Source organism: Triplophysa rosa, linkage group LG7, assembly GCF_024868665.1.
Source record: "Triplophysa rosa linkage group LG7, Trosa_1v2, whole genome shotgun sequence".
Classification (NCBI taxonomy): Eukaryota; Metazoa; Chordata; class Actinopteri; order Cypriniformes; family Nemacheilidae; genus Triplophysa; species Triplophysa rosa.
In genome coordinates, this window is record NC_079896.1 from 20,660,931 (window position 1) to 20,681,533 (window position 20,603).

Here is a 20,603-nt window from a genome sequence, read left to right on the forward strand (position 1 = left end):
AAGGCATTCAAACAATGACTTACATACACTGCATAAATATGCATCAGCTGTTCTGTAGCCATAGCAAATTCCAAAGCTTGTTTTCATTATGGAGCTCTAATACATTTAATGCTTTCTAATACACCAGGGCAATATGTTTATTGTCAGTGTTTTTATTGAAGGTTATATTACATCAGAAAATTCCATTTCAAAGAGCACAAATGCAGACACATACATGTGCATACATTTATCAAGTATGGTGTAACACACATGAAAATAGGCCTACTCAAATGACACAAAAGACACAAGAATAATATTCTATAATAAAAAAACACTTTATTTACTGTAGATCTGTCTTCAACATATGATGCTGGTGCTCCAAAGCCATACTGATTGGCAGCTGCAGACCAACTTGTCGCGTTGTGAAGACTGAAACGGATATTTCAGCCAAGAAACAAAATGTCCCTCTGTTTTACTCACCCTCAAGGCATCCTAACTGAATACGACTCTTCTTGAAGAATAATGCAGTCGGAGTTATTAATATCACGTATCCTTTTACTTCCAAGCGGTATCATTTTTTGAAGCTCCAAAAAGTACATCCATCGATCAAAGAATGATAAGGTAACGGGAGATAACGGGAACGAGCATTGCGTTTAGCAAACGCTAGGGAAAACTCCTGATTTATCCATTACTGAAGCCTATTGGTTCACGTCTGGAAAATCACAGACCAATGGCATTCTGGCCTGTCATTATGGGCAGCACCGCTCACCTATATAAGTCCGGGCCGAACGCCGTTCAGTACCATTATTCGACTGAAGTGCAATTTAAAAACACTCTGTGTGGCGCTATAGCACGGCCTGCTATGCAATGCTCGTTCCCGTTATCTCAGGGAACCGGGGTTACATGAGTTTAGCAAACACTATGGGAATCATATCCCATCATGCTGTGCAATGACAGACTTGAAGAATGCGTGCGAATCGGAGACCGGGCACTTGTGAGGGCCCTTTAAAACCCGGCAGAGGGAGCTCCGACTCACCGGAGCTCCCCATATGTTCACACAGTAGCATAACCAAATAAAATGAGCACACACACACGGGGGCTCATGACAATAAGTGGCCATGCCCAGATTAGGCAGATAAGACTTGAGTTTGCAGGGCAGGCACGTCCAAACTGTAAAATCTGGTGAAGGTGAACAGCGAGGACCAGCCGGCCGCCGTGCAAATGTCTAACATAGATATCCCCATAGACCATGCCCAGAAGGAAGCCATGCCTCTGGTAGAGTGGGCTTTCACCCCTGACGGACATGACAAATTCAGGGATCCATCTGGATAATCTTTGCTTTGAGATACCCAGCGTGTGATCTGCAAAGCTTACAAACACCTGTTCTGACCTCCTGTACTGGGCAGAACGCTCGGTGTACACTCGAAGTGCTCTAGGGCAGAGTGGGTGTGGTGGCTGCTCACAGGGGGGAGCATCCATGTGCCTAACGTTGGTTCTCCGTCGCACAGCGCTCCCCAGCACATCTTCCAGGCATCCGTCATCACAACTTTCCCTCTGCATACCGAGCCGAGCTCGGTGCCTGTGAGGACTAGGTGAAGGGATTTCCAGGGCAGCATAGCTCTCATGCAGTCGTGCGTCACTTTGAGCATCAGCCGTCCCGACTTCCATGCTTGAGGCAGGATTCTAGCTTTCAACCAAAATTGCAGCGGTCGCATGCGAAGCAGACCCAGTGGAACTTATTTTGGGTTCTATACTTTTTGTTGTCGAACATGTTGAATGTAAGTTTTTGTTTGTTTATTTTAAAGGGGTCATATGGCACGAATACGTGTTTTTCTGTCTCTTTGGTGTGTTATTAGTTGCCCATGCATGTATTAGACACGTAAAATTGCAAAAATGAAAGAGTGGGAACAAAAGATTCTATCTAAAAGTGAATGCTCACTCAGACCTGCCTGAAACACCTTGTGTAACCACACCCCCACAAATCTATGTCAGTTCGTGGTATGAGTTGACTAAGACCTCCCAAATGTATACGCAAGTAAGGTGGGTGTACCTGTCAGTACAATTGCTTTGGAACCTGATTATTTATAATCTTTCGGGATACAGAGTAAGTACTTCATTCTATATGAATTGTCTTTCACTCCGACAAATTAAAACATGGACTTTAAGTAGGGCCAGGGGTGGTCTCCTTCCTCACCCTCACCGCCACGATCACTCGAATTTGAAGGTGGTGTTTCTGGTTCTTCCACCTCGAAACAAACTACAAAGTTCAAGTGTTGTCATTGCAGGCAGGCAGCAGAGCGAAAGGCAGAACGGGAGCATGTGTGGTCTTCTTGTTCGCTTGATTCGCTCAATGATGAGCCAGCTTCATCAAACCTGGTGACAGAGCCATCTACCGCTCTGGCAGTGATAATGTGGGTTTGGAATGATTATAATTGTAATGAGTAACAATGCAGCACATAAAAAAATGTATCGGAGTAAAAGTATTAAACTCATCGAAAATATGTACTTAAGTAAAAGTGGAAGTAGGGAAAAACAGAATACTCCAGTAGAGTACAGATACAGTCTTTTAGTACTTAAGTACAGTAGTGAAGTAGTTCTACTTCATTACTATACATCTCTGGTGTTTTCTTCTGTTGCAGCGCTGTGACACTTAGTGACCACCGTGTATCTTTCAGATCCAGAGATATAAACCAGTCCCCCAGATGGATTTGGGGACTAATCTGTTTGGCAATGAGCATTTTGAACAGCTGTTTCATAAGCGAGTGTTTTTTAAAACACAATCCAGCGTGGGTCTCAGGCTGCCGTCTTTCTTCGGAACGAGGAAATCGCAGCTGTAAAACCCTGGCTTGCCCTCCCCTTTCTCCTCCTCGGGTTCCGCCCCACAGGTATTGGGAGTCAGTGCAGGATTGAGCGTCAGCTGGGGATGGGGACTTTGCATCCTGGGAAGACTGCCACGCTTAGCCGGATGGGAGCGCTTGAGATCAGGCAGCTTGGGACTCTGCTGCTGTGACGTCCAGCATCAGCAGAGGGGCCCGCCCTCTTCGGGAGGAAATGGCACGACTTCTATGCCTCGGTGAAACGCTGAGTGAAGCCATCATTCGGCAGAACCGAACAGGCCAGCCGTGGAGACGGGAGAATCAAGGAGGGCCACCCAATCAGCGTCCTTGATGTCCATCAGATTCAACCACAGGTGCCTTTATAGTACCACTAGAATGGCCATGGCACGTCCGACTGCTTGGGCGGTGATCTCCGTGGTGCGCAGAACCAGATCTGTTGAGCAGCTCGCGGAATACACTGGGTCGGATCTTTCGTCCATGTCACGGAGAAGCTTCGCCTGGATGACTTGGTGTACTGCCATCACGTGGAGGGCAGAAGCAGCTTGGCCGTTGGCGGCGTAAGACTTTGCCACCAAGGCAGATGTCAGGCGGCACGGCTTGGATGGGTGGCTGGGTCTCGCTTCCCAGTCGCTGGCCGAGGACGGGCAGAGGTGAGTGGCCACGTATACCTCTAGAGGCAGGAGCTTTGCATAGCCCCGTTCATCCCACGGCGCTGTGGGCACGAGTGAAGTGGGGAGTGCGCCATGATCTGGTGTGCTCCTGGTGGACCTCTGGGAAGAAGGGAGCGGGTCTCTGGTGGGGAGGCTGATGACGGCGCCCCGACTGCAGAAACCACTCATGTTCTGTCCGACCAGACCGGAGAGGAGGAATTGATGCCGAGCTCCGCAACCGCTCTGGTGAGGATTTTGACGAGCTCAGTGTCAGAGCGAGGATGGGTGTCATTGGATTCCTCAGCAGCTTCTTTATCCGAAGCGGACCAGTCTTCACACTCCGAGGCGGGGGACATAATTTCTTCCAGCTCATTTGAATCGTCAAATGAGACCATGCCGCTAGCACTGGAGGAGGGTCAAAGGTCCTTGTGAGTGAAACAAATAGGATTGCTGCGTTGCGGTGGAGAGAGGGCACACTGGGGCTGGGCCGGCGTGAGCTTTTCTACACACTCGCTTTCAAGGGTCCGCTGCTTCTTCCATCTCTGATCGAGAGGGACAGGCGGGGGAGCACAGGGAGCGGGTCTGCTGAAGAAGGCGGTCCGGGGCGCGAAGCACAGTGAGGGAAAGACGCTCGCAGTGAGGGCAGCCTACACCTGTGAGAGCGGACTCAGTGTGGGCATTTCAAACAACGCACTTAAATTGCTCTTTTAATGAAAGCCGCAGGGGAAGCACTTCTGGAGCGTAGATTACGCTGCAGGGCTGTTCGACGGAGAGTGAAAAGGTTTCTTCGGAGCAGCGAGATGGTCACACTGAAGGAGAAAAATGGGACTGAACGGCGTTATATAGGAGAGCGGTGCCGCCAAGGGTGTAACTTTGGTTTGAGAAGTGGCGGGGACACAAAATAGGGGAAAATGTTTTTGATTTGAATCCCATTTTCTGCATTTACATACGTTTAGGCACTATGGTGATACAAAATTTCTGCATTGAAGGGAGTGAAGTGCGGATGGAGAGCAGCAAGTGATTTTCTCCATAGGTAATTCACTATCACAAAATGCGAGAATTGACTGAGAAACGGTGGGTAAAATGGCTTGTAAACCTGAATCTGCTGTCGGGAGGGGATGAGCCGGATGACTTTCTAAAACGCTTAACGAGGTTTAATGTACCTAAACAACTACCAGGGAAGCCCACATTTCTGTCATGCCTTGTCATAAGCACTAGCTAATGTTAAAAGAACGAGTCCGATCGTCCATTATAAGAAAACAGCTTAACATATCCTACCGAAACTACTACTGCGAGACATTAACATTAATAGCGTTGTCAATATGGATATTTCTCTTAAACAAACGCATTGATTCGCTTCATAAGACCTTTGTTAAGACGACGGAGCCGTTTCGAGCCATTCTTTGATCAATGGATGCACTTTTTGGAGCTTCAAAAAATTGCTCCCCATTCACTCCAAGTATAAAATTTTGTTTCTTGGCTGAAATATCCCTTGAAATCCCTGTACAGTCCCATTGGTTAGCCTTGAGCTTAGCTTATGGCTCCCTCTTGTGGGTAAAATTGAACTCATGTTTAATAATAAAATAAATAAACCTTTAAATTACATTTAAAACGGATTAGTTGCTTTAAACATGCAAATAAGTTAATATTTGATTTGTTTACATAGCCTGTTGAAAACCCTTTTAGACCCATCAGGTATAATCTCAGTCAAGACCCACTAGAATATTTAAATAAGTAGTTATTATTTTCCTATTCATTGTATAAAGAAAACGAGTTCAATTGCTAACGTCCTATTCTTGTAACTTGGTACTGTTTTTGTGTCATCACCGCAACAGCCACGTGACCGCAAGACCCTCCACCTCATCCCACCCACTGTGTGTCCCCAGTTCACGGTTTGAAAATCCCAAACACCACTGATTGAATTATTAACAAAGCATCAAATATATTTAATTGAAGAAATTATCCATTATTTTGATAAATGATCCAAAAATCTATATATTTCTTTACATTTCAGTTTATTCCAGAGTTATCTTTCACAAATGCCTAAACGCTAGATGCCGCCCTCATCACGTGACCGGATGCATTTCGGTGTAGAAACAGGAAGCGCTAACGCGGAGACATGGGAGAGGATGGAGGTGGAGTGGTGCGCTTGAATGAATCGGGCAGGCCGTGAAACCATTGCCACCTCTCAAATCAGGACCGTACAGACCGCGGCTGGGGTATGACATGCACCCGGATCTATCACACACCGCTCGCCTGCACTCTGCATGCAGCAACACAAGCGCAATCAAACACATAGCTTGTGTCTTAAAGCCTAGAGAGAGCTGCCTGCTTATACAGATTTTTACGCATCGTTTAGCTTTAGCTATAATTCCCAAAGCAATGAAGGCAGCTCTAGTGGGTTTTGAGCCACGACCATAGTCACCCGTAATCACAGCACTTGATCTGAATTATTCCTGACGGTCATGTGAGAGCTCATGTTGGGCTGTTTAGTGGATGTGAAAGCTAGGGCTGATGTGTTGATGCAGCTAGTTATAGTTATGGTTTTGCCAAAGTGGCCTTTGGCAGAGTTTTTCTTTCAATTTTTCATTTCTCATAGAAACAATGGCCCTGGTGTAACCAACGTATCTCTAAATCCAGTGTTTATCTTCTCATCTCATACTGATTGTTTGTCCTTCTCTCTTTTGCTATAGATGTGGGTGGCACCATGAGTGTGAAAGCTTTCGAGCTTGTTCCCGCCGTGGAGCGGGAACAGGTGATGGGCGACAAGGTGCGAATTAACATCGAATGCATTGAATGCTGCGGTAAACACCTGTATTTGGGCACCAACGACTGCTTCATACATCACTTCCTACTAGAGGAGCACACAACAGCCAAGGGCATGCTGGCATACAACGCCCATAAGCTCCTACATAAATTCCTGGGCTTAAAAAAGCCGGTGGTGGAGCTGAAAGCTGCCTCTGCTTTAGAACGTCTCATTGTTCTTTGTGATTCAACCATCACTGTTGTGGACATGGTTACCCTTGAACCTGTGCCCACTGGAGGAAATAAACTGAAAGGTGTGACTGCGTTTTGTATTAATGAGAACCCGGTGACGGGAGACCCGTTCTGCGTAGAAATGGCAGTGGTGTCGGCACGCAAACGGGCTGTCCAGATCTGTTTGGTCCATGAGGACCGGGTACAAGTGTTAAAGGAAGTAACCACACCGGAGCAGCCCTGCGCCCTGAGCCTGGATGGGTACTTTATCTGCCTAGCCCTGTCCACACAGTATATGATTCTGAACTACAGCACGGCAGCATCTCAGGATCTTTTCCCCTACGACTGTGAAGAAAGGAAACCTATCGTTAAAAGGATCGGCCGGGAAGAGTTTCTACTGGCTGCCCCCGGGGGGCTTGGTAAGTTAAATGACCCAAAACAGGACCGATAAGTGCATGTGCCTATACTTTTTATGCTTCCAGATTTGCCCTGACATAATGTTTTTTATTGTATATTTATAGAAATCCAAAGGATGTTAAACATGAACTTTTTATTTAAGGATTTTCCTTTCCCTTAATATTTGCCATCATAATGCAGACGATAAAATATTTGACCCCTTATGTAGATAGAATTAATATGATTGTGTTTGAGGTCTATATTCTCAGAGATGCCGGATTACACATTTTTTATATTCCTAAAGGAGGTGCCTCATATGACCCTGGGGAGTCAATGTGACAAATCATTTCTACTGCAAATATGTCTATTATTTGTTTATATGTTTATGGCTTCTATTATAACTTCAGCCGCATCCCACCTGAGATGTTCTTTTCGTCTCTGACTGTCGTCATGGTGATTATTCACATGAGTCATGCTGGTCTCTGTATCTTCATCTCTCAGGGATGTTTGCTAACGCGGAGGGCATATCTCAGCGAGCACCGGTGAGCTGGTCAGAGAACGTGATCGCGGCGTCTGTGTGCTTTCCATATGTGGTCGCGCTGGACGAAGGTTTTGTGACCGTTCACAGCATGTTGGACCAGCAGCTCAAACAGACGCTCCCTTTCAGAGATGGACACCTACTGCAAGATTTCGAAGGTTAGAGTCACCCTAACACTTCGTTTACTTGAAAGAACCTTCTGTGCTGAAGACCTTTGTCAGAGGCGATTTGTCATCAGGCTATGATGACAAATGACACTAACGTTCAAAAGTTTAGTACCGCAGATAATGAATAAAAATATCTAGGACATGTTATTACTTATGGGTCATTCCGTGTCAAATCAACCATGTTTTGAATATTTCCTGGCTCGAACTTTCAACTTGTTTTCTATTTTTACAGAGGCAAGACCAACATCTGGAGTGATGTTAAATAATTATGAAATGCCACCGATGAATAGTAATGAGTAATCCTTTCATTTGTAAATGGAGGTAAAAAAGACAATTTTCACCTGAAATTTGGAGCTATATTAGAGGGGGTAAAAAATGACATGAGAAATATGTCAGCATCGTAATTTTATTTTTACACAGAGATTGGTATATCTGTTAAGCCGAGCTGACACTACGGGACTGTGAGACTGCTTGAATTGCTATGGCGCTTACACTACACAACAAGGTTTCTTGTCATTCTTCATCTTCTTGTTGTAGCAGCACGCACACTACACAACACAACGCAGACAAAGTGCACTAACAACAAGACCTTGGTCGAGGAGCAGATGCGACCAACAGCAAAAACACTTCCCACATCGCGCTAACTTCTAGTTTGATAGTGGATGGAAAACGAGTTGTTGGTGCGTTTACGCCATTCACTGGAATGGAGCAGGAAAAATTGAAGTGTTATTAAAAGGTTTTCTATATTCTATTATACAGACTTGTTGCTTTAGGTTAGTTTAAAATATCTTTATGTCTGTTATACTAGCCATTTAACACACTCTGTAATGTTAATGAATATATACCAGCAGTTTTTAATTCCGCCACGCAATAATTTTACGTAAACTTTTTGCGCTGTGATTGACTGGATTAGTTCCACAGTGTCACAGACCACGAGATCACTTGGCGATAATATCAAGCAGGTTTGAAAATAGCGTATCGTCTGGGATAGCTCAAGACAGGTCCAGATCACGTTGCTAATCTGCTTATACTTAACAAGCTTCGGCGACCAAAACTAGCACCGATTTGGTCAGGATCTTGGGGTTTGGTCGCAGACCTTGGAAATCTGTCCGCAACAGCAAAATCCAGCCAAAAATCAAGTAGTTTGAGCTTGCCATTTATAAATCTGTTAATTTGCATTTTATGCCAATGGTGACAGCTCAAAAATGAAGAAGGGACATTTTTGTGTTCTTTTTACAAAATTTGCATGCCTGTAACTCCAGAACTGTTAGAGATACCGTAATGTCCTTTTAGAATCTTGTATTGGACCAACTTGTCTTTTAGGAACTTCATTTTTAAGAGTGATAAGGGGATCTAAATATGGCTTTATGAGAAAACTATTAAAATGGACACATTTTCAGTCATCAAAAAACAAATGTGGGTCATTTTTCAAAATCTGGCACTACATTTCTTTTAAAGAGAAATGTCTGAAGAACAAATAATGTGACATTTTTATAAAGGGATGTTGTTAATTATGGCCTGAGCACCATTGTTGTGAGGAATTGCTCTGTTTGTTATAATCTTCTAAATGAATCCCTTTTTTGAGAGCCTAAACATGCTCGAAAACTCATGATAGTTTGCACACATGTCAGATGTGGTCAAAATTTACATCTGATATGGGTTTTAGAATGAAGCGTTGCAAAATGGCTCTATAGCGCCACCTACAAAATTTCAACGAAGCAGGTCTTCGTGCTGTGTGTGCCAGATGTGGTTGACAGCACACACATATAACATAGAATGTGACTGACTGGTATACAGCAATGATTAGCATGTCCTGGCCACTTTCTTCACTTTTGAGCTGTCACCATTGCCATAAAATGCATCAAGGATTGCTAAAATTAACAGATTTTACCAACAGATTTACCAATCTCTGTGTAAAAATAAAATTATGACGCTGGCATATTTCTCATGTCATTTTACCCCCTCTAATATGGCTCCACATTTCCCTCCACAAATTAATTGATTACTTAATAACTATTAATCGGTGGCATTTAATATTTTGGCTTTCATCACTACTGATGGTGGTCTTGCTTCTGTAAAAAAAATCGAGCCGGGGACCTCTGGTTTAGTTGACACGTAATGACCCTTATACAATGTTTGTGGAAAGATTAAATTGGCTAATTGTAAATATTTAAGTAAATATTCAAAACATCGGCCCTGTGGTCCAAATATATTCCAAATATGTTTGTATATTATAATATTTCAAATATTCACAAGCCTGTACATAACCCCTCCCCTAGAGAATTGTCAGTCTTAATGATTGATGATTGGTTCTTTTTACTAGAAGGTGGTACTTCACTGTAGCATCTGTAATGAGTGTTGCAGTTTTTGGTTAAACTTTATTTTGAGAGTAATCTTAGACATACTACTAACTAAAAGTTAATTTGCATCTTTGAGTCAACAAACTTGTAGTTGACTTGTAACTACTGTTCATGTCAACTAACCCTCAAGAGAGTATTAATAGATGTTAGGGTTGGTAGGATAACTTCTTAATAGTCAGTAGAATGTCTTTTGGGAATCTTTAAAGGAAAGTGTCAGCCGATATTAAGGAGACAGTTTATGGCTGTTAGTTAACAAGAAGTTGCAGTTTGTGAAATGTTTGGAAAGTGGACTATAAAAATAAAGTCAGTATTCCTCATTCATAGTTTTAGATGTGGCTTCTTGTTAATATCTTGCCTTGTGTTTATATTTCTCCTAAGAGTATTTTTGAAACCACATATTCACCCCATGCAATAATTGTAATTTTATTAAAAACTATTATCTGGAGTCGTGTGGAATGTCACCGATATAGGCATTTGTATATCTGTCTTAGTTGGTATTCCTATTTAATGCTGGTGCTGCAGTCTAGTGTTTACAAGTATTGATTTCTGTGAAGTGCTGAGGTAAATTTCCCTACAAAGCAGCAAAGAAATTTTGTCCTGTCAAGTCTTGCTTGATAGGGCTTGAATTAGGAGGTGGTGAAGCAGATTTATTCATGTTTAATAAAGCAAGTCAAGTAGAGAAGGCAATTTACTCAGGATAACACAAAGTAATGTTTTATGACAGGTCTGTCGCTGATCAGTTTTTAGCTGTCTAATCGTGTGTGGAGCCATCAGGTTCAGCCTTCACACCTTATATATTCACATTTATTTTCGTGAATGTGGCTTATGTAATGAGTTTAATGTTTTCTGTATTACTATGTTGAAGTTACTGTGTTTACGTGTAAACACCCTGTTGAAAAAAACTGCTGTTTTGATGCTGGTTTGTGCTGGTCATGTGCTGGTCCATATCTGGTTTAATCTGGTCAAACCAGTATCAAAACATACCTAACCCAGCATATGCTGTTTTTTTCAACAGGGCATGAATTTATATCTAATTTCCTTTTTATTTATTTTCCAATTATCTGTTTTGTTTCCTTTTTAATGCTTTATTTGTTTTTCTTACACAAACAGCAACACTGCATCCCTCCATCTCGCCTTTATCTTTTGAATAAAACCGTGTCACTTACCGTATGCTGTGTTCACACCAAGCGCGAATTATGCATTTTGCTTTAGTAAATTACATACAAAGTTAATTAGCGCTGTCACCATTATGAAATTTGGCTGATGATTAATTGTCTGATAAATCATTGCGATTATGACGATTAATTGTCTGTTTTAGGGCTTTGACATTTAATTATCAAACATTTTTTATTTGGCTTTGAAATTACCATATTATTCTGAATATAAGATTGTTTTTTTCTTGGAAATACATTGGAAAAAATGGTGTCATCATATATTCAATGTGTAGGCTTTTACATGTCAATAATACAACCGCCAAATACTTGTAAATTGATCAGGTGTGAATTGAAGCCACCATTAAAATGCTATCAGTCATAGAAAAGCTTCTAGTCTTTTTTACTCACTTGCAAGATTACAATAACATTTTACTTCTGTTAATGAAATTTTGGTAGGCTGGTTTTCACACTGAGATTAACTTATATAATTTAAATTGTAATGCAGGTTATTTTTATGGGGTACGGTTTTTTTAAAGTGGGTGGTACATTTTACCAGTATTACCATACTTTAGTCACAATATATACACAAAAAAATGCAATATGCAGGCACTACAGCTCCTCCTAGTGTCTTCTATAGAGATGTGCAATAATTGCGATGATCTGAAACCATCGCGATGAGGTCAAACAATCACGATGAGATGATTATTTAATAATCGTGACAGCCCTAAAGTCAATGCAAAAATGCGAATAGATGCTAACTCGTGACAATCGCAGCATCCGCGCAAGTTGAAAATTTTCAACTCTAGCGAGGAATTTGCTCGAAGAGCTCATTGACATCTACTGTTTGATGGGTCTGGATGTGTGAAGACACTCCCCATCGCGTGATGTTTTTCGCGTCACTCACATGAAAATAACAAACTTTTACCGCAAGTAAACACAGCACTATGTTCTAATTATGTTTTAATTCTTTGTCTTGATTTGTTTCATGTATTCAGGTAAGGTGGTGTTGGCCTCTACAAAGGCAGTGTATATACTGGTTCCTCTCCCTCTGGAACGTCAGATCCAAGACCTGTTGGCGAGCCATCGAGTCGAGGAGGCCCTGACTCTTACAGAGGCCGCGCAGAGAAACATTCCCAAGGAAAAGTATCAGGTACCTTAAACCATTCGAACAATGGCAAAATATAAGAAAAATTGGGACAAATGTTTTTATTGACGTTTTTGTGTCTTTTTTTTAGTTTTTGCACAAAAGAATTCTCCAGCAAGCAGGATTCATCCAATTTGGCCAGCTTCAATTTTTAGAAGCAAAAGAACATTTTAGGTGATGTGCACAATTTTGTCATGTAATTAACACTGTTAAGTGTCACTTGGGCCCAGATGTTTCAAAGGATGATCGAATTGAGTTAATTAACTTCTTTGCTAATCGCTGCCTCTCCCTTGGCGCACATGACCCTAATAGCTGTATGCTAATCTGGATAGAGAACAGAAACTAATAGCTGAATAAATGGCTTTCATAAATATCATAAATCTACCGTTTTTAATTCTATATGTTTTAAAGCTGCAGTCTGTTAGTTTCTGAAAAAATCTGTTTTTGAACCAGCACATAAAAATTTTGCTTCAAAAGGAAATAGTAAATAAAAATGATAAATAATAATAAATGAGTGTTCATTACTCTAAAACAGTAAAATGCTGTTTTTTGTCCTTAATTTAACATTAAAGGCACAGTTTGTAAAATCTGCCGCTAGAGGGCGCACATTCAAAACAGATATGTTCAAAACAACAACAAGGGCGTAGCTTAATCCCACTGTGAAGGAGCGTGGAATAATGGTAACCGTCTTCAACTCCACAACTAATAATCAATCAGACGTGAATGAGAAATCATGTTTATGGATGATGTGAAGTAATAAAGTTTTATAAAGGTTGCGTTTGATGACATGATTTATTTCATTATTATGAATTAGATGCATTAGACATAATTCATAAAATTAATTTATTACGATTTAGTCTGATGATCTAAAAATGATTTCTGCTTGTTCAGTAAATATATACATGACACTCTTGCTAAATTAAGAAAAAGACATTCAAACAATAAGACTAACTTTGTTGATCGATATAATAATCATATGTTTTCTGTCAGTAAAGGAATCTAAAGAGTTGCTCACCTGTCTAGTAAAACACATGCAAGATCAGTGTCTCTGTCTAGTTAAAAATTTTGCTCCGCTCTCTCCATTTAGGAAATGCCACACCAATATTGATCCTAGTTTGATCTCTCTTGATCATATCTTCTTGTCCCAAACCCATCTTGGGTCATTTGGTGTAACCGTGTGTCTTTGTTGACAGAACCAGCTGCAAACTGTAAAGAATAATTGTGCTCCATAACGACTGCGCAAAAGGATATAGTTGCTTGATAGATGCTACAAACTAATACTTTCACATTTGTCCACGAGACTGTGTTGTTATGGTTTCTACAGCAGTAAAAGAAACAGAGGGTACCGCCAGAGTGTTGTTAGGGAGATGCAAGGTCTGAAGAAAGCGTAACGGCTTACACGAATCACGTGAGGGACCTCAGCCAATCATATAACAGCCTCTAGTCTCCTTTCCTGCATTCTTCTGAAGGTTGCATGCTTTCCATCTAGTGTCTTTGGTAACGCAGATATGAGGCCATTGACAGGCGACTGCCAGACACAGCCCATGTCACTGGTTAAAATGGCAATTTCTCACGATTTACAAATGGTCTGAAACATTTGACATATTTTAAGTACTCAACTAAATAAAATATATAACACTGGCCTAGTGGTTTTTGGATATTTTACTGCAAAAAAAGTTACATACTGTCTTTGAACAGTCGAAATTCAAATGGGGAAACAAATTCATGGTGTTGGTGTTATAAAAAAATTAATTTGGTAAATGTTGTGTCAATCTCAGGAAAGGACAGCTGGACGTACGAGAACTGATCTCCCTGTATCCTCTCCTCCTGCCTGCCTCTTCCACTTTCACGCGGTGCCATCCTCCGCTTCACGAATTCGCCGATCTAAACCACCTAACGCAGGGTGACAAGGAGAAAGTTCAGCGCTTCAAACGCTTCCTCATCAGCTACTTGCACGAGGTGCGCAGCTTCGACAGTGCTAACGGTTTCCGAGAAGATGTGGACACGGCGCTGTTGAAACTCTATGCGGAGACCGGTCATGACAGTCTACTGGACTTATTGGCCTCAGACAATGCTTGCCTTCTGGCAGACTGCGCCCCCTGGCTGGAGAAACATCTCAAGTGGGTAGTCGCTTTTATTTGTCTTTAACTAGCCATTAAAAGAGAGATTCCATCCTGGTTTGATCTCGAAATGCACTTGTAGAGCTCCAGCAAGCACTCCAGAAGTATTAAAGCTTTATGAAATAAATGTCTATGTTTACTTTAGTCTTTTCATTGCTCAGGTGATGTGATTTAACTATGTTTCTCTCCATTCAGGTATTTTGCTCTTGGGCTTCTGTATCACTACAATGGCCAAGATTCTGCTGCTTTACAGGTGCAATATGTTTTTAAATGAATGTACTATTTAATCTTTGGTTCTGGTTATGATTTCCAAACATGGTTATGCTACTTTTGCTTGCTGTAACACGTACAGGAAGTGACATCAACACTGCAAAAAAGAACCTCTAAGCACATATATAAATAAAAAGATCCCTCATTCAAATGCTCCAGGCATGTAGACGTGTCTGCCATCTTGGAACGGTCCACTGTCTTCACTCACAATTGGCTAAAATGCCCCAACACTGCGCAGCCATGTCTGTGAAAACCACGGTGATTTAAGTCTCCGAATAATGGGATAAACTTTCGTTGTTGTTATGTGTTAGTGTAGCAGATATAATGTTTGAGTTTACACAACAGTAAATATGTTTTCATAATCATACACAGTCAGCTTGCTCTTGAGTGTTAACAGACCAGCTCGCATCGTCCCAATATGGCGGACGACCTACATATAGCGTCCCATAGAAACAGATGCTAATGCAGCATCTAGTTATTTATATCTATGCTTCTAAGTATTTCTGTCTTATTTTCTAGTAAAAATATCTAGATTTTTTTTTTAAAGCAAGAGATACATGTACATCACCAGTCAGAAGTTTTTGATCATTTACTTATTTACTTATTCATATTTTCCCACAATTTACAATAATACTAACTAGACTCATCAAAATTATGAAATAAAACAAAGGGAATTAATTGCAACTATAAGGAATTATGTTGCAACTAAAAATTTATATTTTTATATTTTGGCACCTTTAGTGTAGTCACATTTTTGCCTAGAATATGCAGAAATGTTTTCTTGCCATTTTATCTAGCAACTTCTTGAGGTCTCGCACTGAGATGCTTTTTAAACAATATTAAAGGAGTTTCCATCTTTTCTGATCTCTTATTGGCTGTTCTTTCTTCATTATTTAGTCAAAGTCATCCATTTCAAAAACATTTGTTATTTAATAAAACGTTTTTGTCTACGAAACCAATTTTATACATTTCACTGATTCACTCATTCACAAAAACTTTTGACCGGCAGTATTCTTGACAAGGAAAGTGACCCAAGATATTAAGTCTGGTTTTATGAAAGAAAATCTAAGAATCAAATAAGATTGTTTAAAGGGGTCATATGACACTGCTAAAACGAATATTATCGTTTGTTTTAGATGTAATGCAATGTGTATACACGATTTAAGGTTAAAAACGCTGTATTTTCCACATACCGTGCATGTTTGTATCTCCTCTTTGCCCCACCTCTCTGAAACGTGCAGATTTTGAACAAAGCGAGGTGTGCTATGATTGGCCAGTTAACCAGTGCGTAGTGATTGGTCGAATACTGCAGTGTGTGACGGAAATGTAACGCCTCTTACCATATTTGGAACATCAGATTCCAAAGCAATTGTACTGACTGGTACGCCCATCTTACTTGCGTATACATTTGCACGGTCTTAGTCAACTCATACCACGAACTGACGTGGATTTGTGGGGGTGTGGTTACACGAGGCGTTTCAGGCAGGTCTGGGTGAGCATTCGCTTTTAGATGCATGGGCAACTTATAACACACCAAAGACACAGAAAAACACGTATTCGCGCCATATGACCCCTTTAAAACAAGCAAAAAGATTTTTTGGACTGAAAATGCAAACTTTTGAAAACGGGTCTCAAAGTACAAGTTTCTGAAAACGGCACCGTTATTGTATATTATATGTGAACTGCTAGACGGAACTTTCTGAAAATGATGACATCACGCGCATGCGTAGTACATGTTCAGTCGCATGAGCATACCCAACACAATATGGCGGTGCTGCTGGACATAAGCATTAACGTTTCTCCAGCAAAAACGTTTTGAAAATGCAAAAGAAAAACTGTAAAAACCGTTTTTTATTGTGTAAATGTATTCTTAAACGTACAAGGGGTCTTTAAGCAAAATGTCATCCTAATAAATAACCTTACAATTGGAAAGACTTTCAGGTACTTGATAACTGATGGCAATTTTCTGTGGTGCTGTTTTAGATGTGGGTTAAGATTGTCAAGGGGGATCTCCAGGACTCAACACGACCAGATCTCTTTGAGTATGTCGTAGACTTTCTTAGTTTCTGTTCTAACCTTGACCTTGTGTGGCGGCATGCAGATTGGGCACTACAGAAAGATCAGAAGGTTTGTGTTTTATCCTCATCCTAATGAATGCATGATCCACTGTTCCAAGCTACACAACTCATGTCTATCTCTTGTGTCTTTCACAGATTGGTGTCCAGATATTCACCAAAAGGCCTGACTCTGAAGGGAAGAGGGGGCAGCTAAATCCAGATGATGTGATTGGGTACTTGCAGAAGCACAATAAAGCCCTTGTGCTTTACCTGGAACACCTGGTATTAGTGAAGAGATTGCAGGTAAGAACAAGTTGCAATGGTATTTTCTTCCGAATTGGGACATATCTGAGTGAAATTGCTTTTGTAATGAGAAAAATCAAATCAAAAATGAAAATTTAAATATAATAAAAAAATCAATAAATTGATTTAGATCTTTAGAAATTGGAAGTTTGGCCATTGGACAATCGTTATAGCCTCACCCTCATATGAGGGAACATGAATAAAAAAAAACGATCTGCAGCGAGAAGTCATTTAAAATAAACACTGTAATATGCTATGAAATATTAGAATTTTCTGTTTTGATTTTAGAGGTGACTTTAAGGGTTCCTCAGCTTGTTGTGTGTCATTGTTATTACAGAAAGAGAAGTATCACACACATCTGGCTGTGCTGTATGCAGACAGAGTGCTAGGCCTGATCTCGAGACCATCCGTCACCGAGGAACAACTGTCTGCTGCCCGCCAGAAACTACAACAGTTACTAAAGGAGTCCAGTCTGTACAGAGTCCAGTTATTATTAAGTGGGTACCTAGTCTGTAAACCAAAGTCTTGTTAAGCATACCCCTATGATTGCAGTATAATTGATTTTCTCTTGTAATCTGAGAGATGCTTGCGTGCCTGCAGATAAACTTCAGGACCACGAGCTGCTACTACCTGAGCGCGCTACACTACACGGAAAGTTGGAGGAACATGGTAAAGCCTTGCACATTCTGGTGCACCAGCTGAAAGACTCGCCTGCAGCTGAGGAATACTGCTCCTGGGCATCTGGATCTCAGGACCAGGCATACCGTCAGAACCTTTTCCACCAACTCCTGAGGGTTTATCTGGACCCAGATGTACCGGGAGGACCACAAACCGTAGCTGCTGTAGACTTGCTTAACCGGCACGCTAACGTTTTTGATGCGGTGCGGGTGTTGACCCTCCTCCCGGAGGAGTGGTCTTTACCGCTGCTCCGCCCTTTTCTTTGTGGGGCACTGAGGGCCAGCGTGCACGCACGGTGTACTTCCCGGGTTGCAGTGGGGCTGGCCCATGCAGAAAACCTCCAGCTTAAGCATGACAGGGTGAGTTTTACTAAGTTTGTGCTCTTAAACTGCAACGTGCTTTTGTTTTCTAAAAGAAGCGTCACCATCATCCGTCATTCTTTTTTCCCGTTTCACGCAGCTGAAGTATCGAGGTGGCCCAATATTAGTGTCTGAAAAGAAGGGATGCCAGCTGTGCCACAATACCTTTAGTGAGCCAGACTGTGCCTGCTTGCCCGGCGGAACACCTGTTCACATTCACTGTGTCGCCAAGAAAGCCCTGGTCGTACCTGTAGAGCGGCAGCAAGAGAATGCCCACCACAGCAACCACACATGAAGCCGAAGGGTAGTCAACTAACGCTGGTTTTGGACCCGTATTGCACAAATGTGGCAAGAGGGCCAGGCGCATACGGGCTCCTTGTCTGGAGGTTGCGCAAGAGGATGACCAGGACTTGTTATACAAACCTGTTTCTGTGTGTGTCAGGCAGGGAATGAGAGAGTGTGTGTGTGTGCGTGTGTTGAAAAACGATTTATTCTTTTGTCCGCCTGTGTGTATACACAACACTGACAATGAGTGATGGAGCATTTTTAATGAACATCAAACTAAGTTTATCATTCAGAAAAACTGACGTCGTTTGTTAGTATTTTCCTCATTGCCCTATGGTGGCTGGTTTAGTGGCTTTGTTGAAATCTTTTAAATGCTTTTAAATGGGCATACATGCATTGTAAACACTGTACAACGCAAAACCACTTGACAGTTAATGCAGCCTCGGGCAGATAACGTGGTATCTAGGGTAACAATGTAACTATGGTTTGTAGACTGCTAGCATGGTTGAGGGCAAAATAACATCTCTTCTAACAACCAGATTTATTCAAATGGTTAGGGGTTTTTATCGAACACCAAAGTTACTCGTTCTGGACTCGGAAATTGACCGGTTATAGCTTTACCTGATTGCTTGCGTCCTTTGTCATGGTCTGTTTAATATTTTATGGGAGAAATGAAATGTATTATTTCTTTATTATGAATGTGATTGTTATCATAAAATACATTTCATCAATTTAGTCGCAGAGATTTACTGAGATATAAAAAGAAAGATTTCCACAATGTTCCGTGCTTAAAATCTGGCTTTGCTTTTCAAAGTTACATCACAGTCTTATAAAAATATTCTTCAATCAAAGTGTGTAAAAATGTGCGTGCATAACCTGAAAATTATGTTCTGGTGTCTCTAGGGTTTGATTTGACTTGATATAAAAGTTTCACTTTTTTTATCAGTCTTAAGGAACACTTCACCCAAAAATGAACATTTTCTTCAGTCTTCATTTACTCACCCTCAATTTGTTCCAAATCTGTAAACATTTATTTGTTCTAATAAACACACAGAAAGATATTTGGAAGAATGCTTGTAACTAAACTGTTCTTGGCCACCATTGACTACCATAGTAGGATTTTTTTATAAATTTCTTTGTTCTGTTGAACACAAAAGAAGCTATTTTGAAGACTGTTGGAAAGCAAACAGTTCCGGGGCACATTTGACTACCATTGTAATTTTTCCTACCATGCAGTCAATGGTGGCAAAGAACTGTTGGGTTTCGAGCATTCTTTCAAATATCTCTGTGTTCATCAGAACAAAGAAACGTATACAGATTTGGAACAACTCGAGGGTGAGTAAATGATAACAGAAATTTTATTTTTGGGTGAACTGTCCCTTTAAATAATCTGTAAACTGTAGACCATGTGGCATTCAAGCAAACAAAACAATCTCTGACTGAGGCTGTGCTGTGTTTATGTGTAATAGCTGCATTTTACTTGCTTCATCTCATGTGCATGTGGACGTGGGTCATTTGTTTTAAGAATGCTTTGTTTGATCAATCATCATTTTTTTCTTTTAAGCAAGGTAGCACATTGTGATGGTGTTGCCTGAGAATAATCTATAACCTTGTATTTGAAAATGTTTTAGATTTTCAACTTTGTATGAAAGGGGGAAAATGTAATATCTTTGAGATGCTTGCAGAATTTGTTAGAGATGAGAGACCAGAAAAGCACATAATAAACACCTACATAGACTAACATGACCGCGACCATTAAAGATCAAGGAACAGTTAAATGAGCGTTCACCTACAACTTGTGGTAGGTTAGAGAAGTATAACAGAGACCAGAAATACTATTTAAACTTGTTCATGCAGTCAACAAAATTTTCAGTTAAATATAGGAACTGGTAAAACACATGGGTGCAAAATGCACAAGGCAATACAGCAAAGTAATTACTTCACTTAAACCAGTAAAATGAACATGCTCTTTACAGACCTTATTCATTCTTATTAGTCAAACTTTCTCCCCCCCAAATAAAAACGTTGCATCCAATTCCTTCCATCCCATTAATTGTCTACAGAGAGAATAGTTATTTTTCAGTTTAAGTGTTAATGGAAATTCTCTACATTGCTATCTCTTTATATCCTCTGAAGTATTTTATATATGCACATAGATGCTACTGTGTACATACTGGATTAATATGTGTTGCTTTGTAAATCAATGCAAGTGTGGGTGGAATGTACAGACTGTAAAGACGTCCATTTTAATAAACAAAACTGCTTACATCATTTCAGCTCTATATTATGTTGTATTTGATGTAAAACAAATATCGAAACTGTAACTTCAT

The 20,603-nt window shown here is 40.8% G+C and overlaps 1 protein-coding gene across 1 annotated transcript; it reads left to right on the forward strand.

The window, feature by feature from the left end:
• The first annotated feature begins 5,565 nt into the window (after positions 1-5,565).
• tgfbrap1 (transforming growth factor, beta receptor associated protein 1) lies at positions 5,566-20,544 on the forward strand. The gene is made up of 12 exons (XM_057338423.1): positions 5,566-5,685; positions 6,160-6,861; positions 7,340-7,534; positions 12,053-12,207; positions 12,293-12,375; positions 13,980-14,321; positions 14,517-14,574; positions 16,575-16,718; positions 16,805-16,951; positions 17,289-17,448; positions 17,552-17,988; positions 18,089-20,544. The coding sequence occupies exons 2-12, from the start codon at positions 6,174-6,176 to the stop codon at positions 18,281-18,283; spliced, it is 2,604 nt and encodes an 867-aa protein (XP_057194406.1). The 5' UTR covers positions 5,566-5,685; positions 6,160-6,173; the 3' UTR covers positions 18,284-20,544.
• The last annotated feature ends 59 nt before the right edge of the window (positions 20,545-20,603 follow it).

What these genes read in the sequence shown, in the direction of transcription:
- tgfbrap1 (XM_057338423.1), top strand. Translation starts at nt 6,174, where the DNA reads ATGAGTGTGAAAGCTTTCGAGCTTGTTCCCGCCGTGGAGCGGGAACAG. An exon ending in GGCTGCCCCCGGGGGGCTTG is followed by an intron (nt 6,862 to 7,339) that starts GTAAGTTAAATG and finishes TTCATCTCTCAG; the next exon opens with GGATGTTTGCTAACGCGGAG. An exon ending in TCCAGCTTAAGCATGACAGG is followed by an intron (nt 17,989 to 18,088) that starts GTGAGTTTTACT and finishes CGTTTCACGCAG; the next exon opens with CTGAAGTATCGAGGTGGCCC.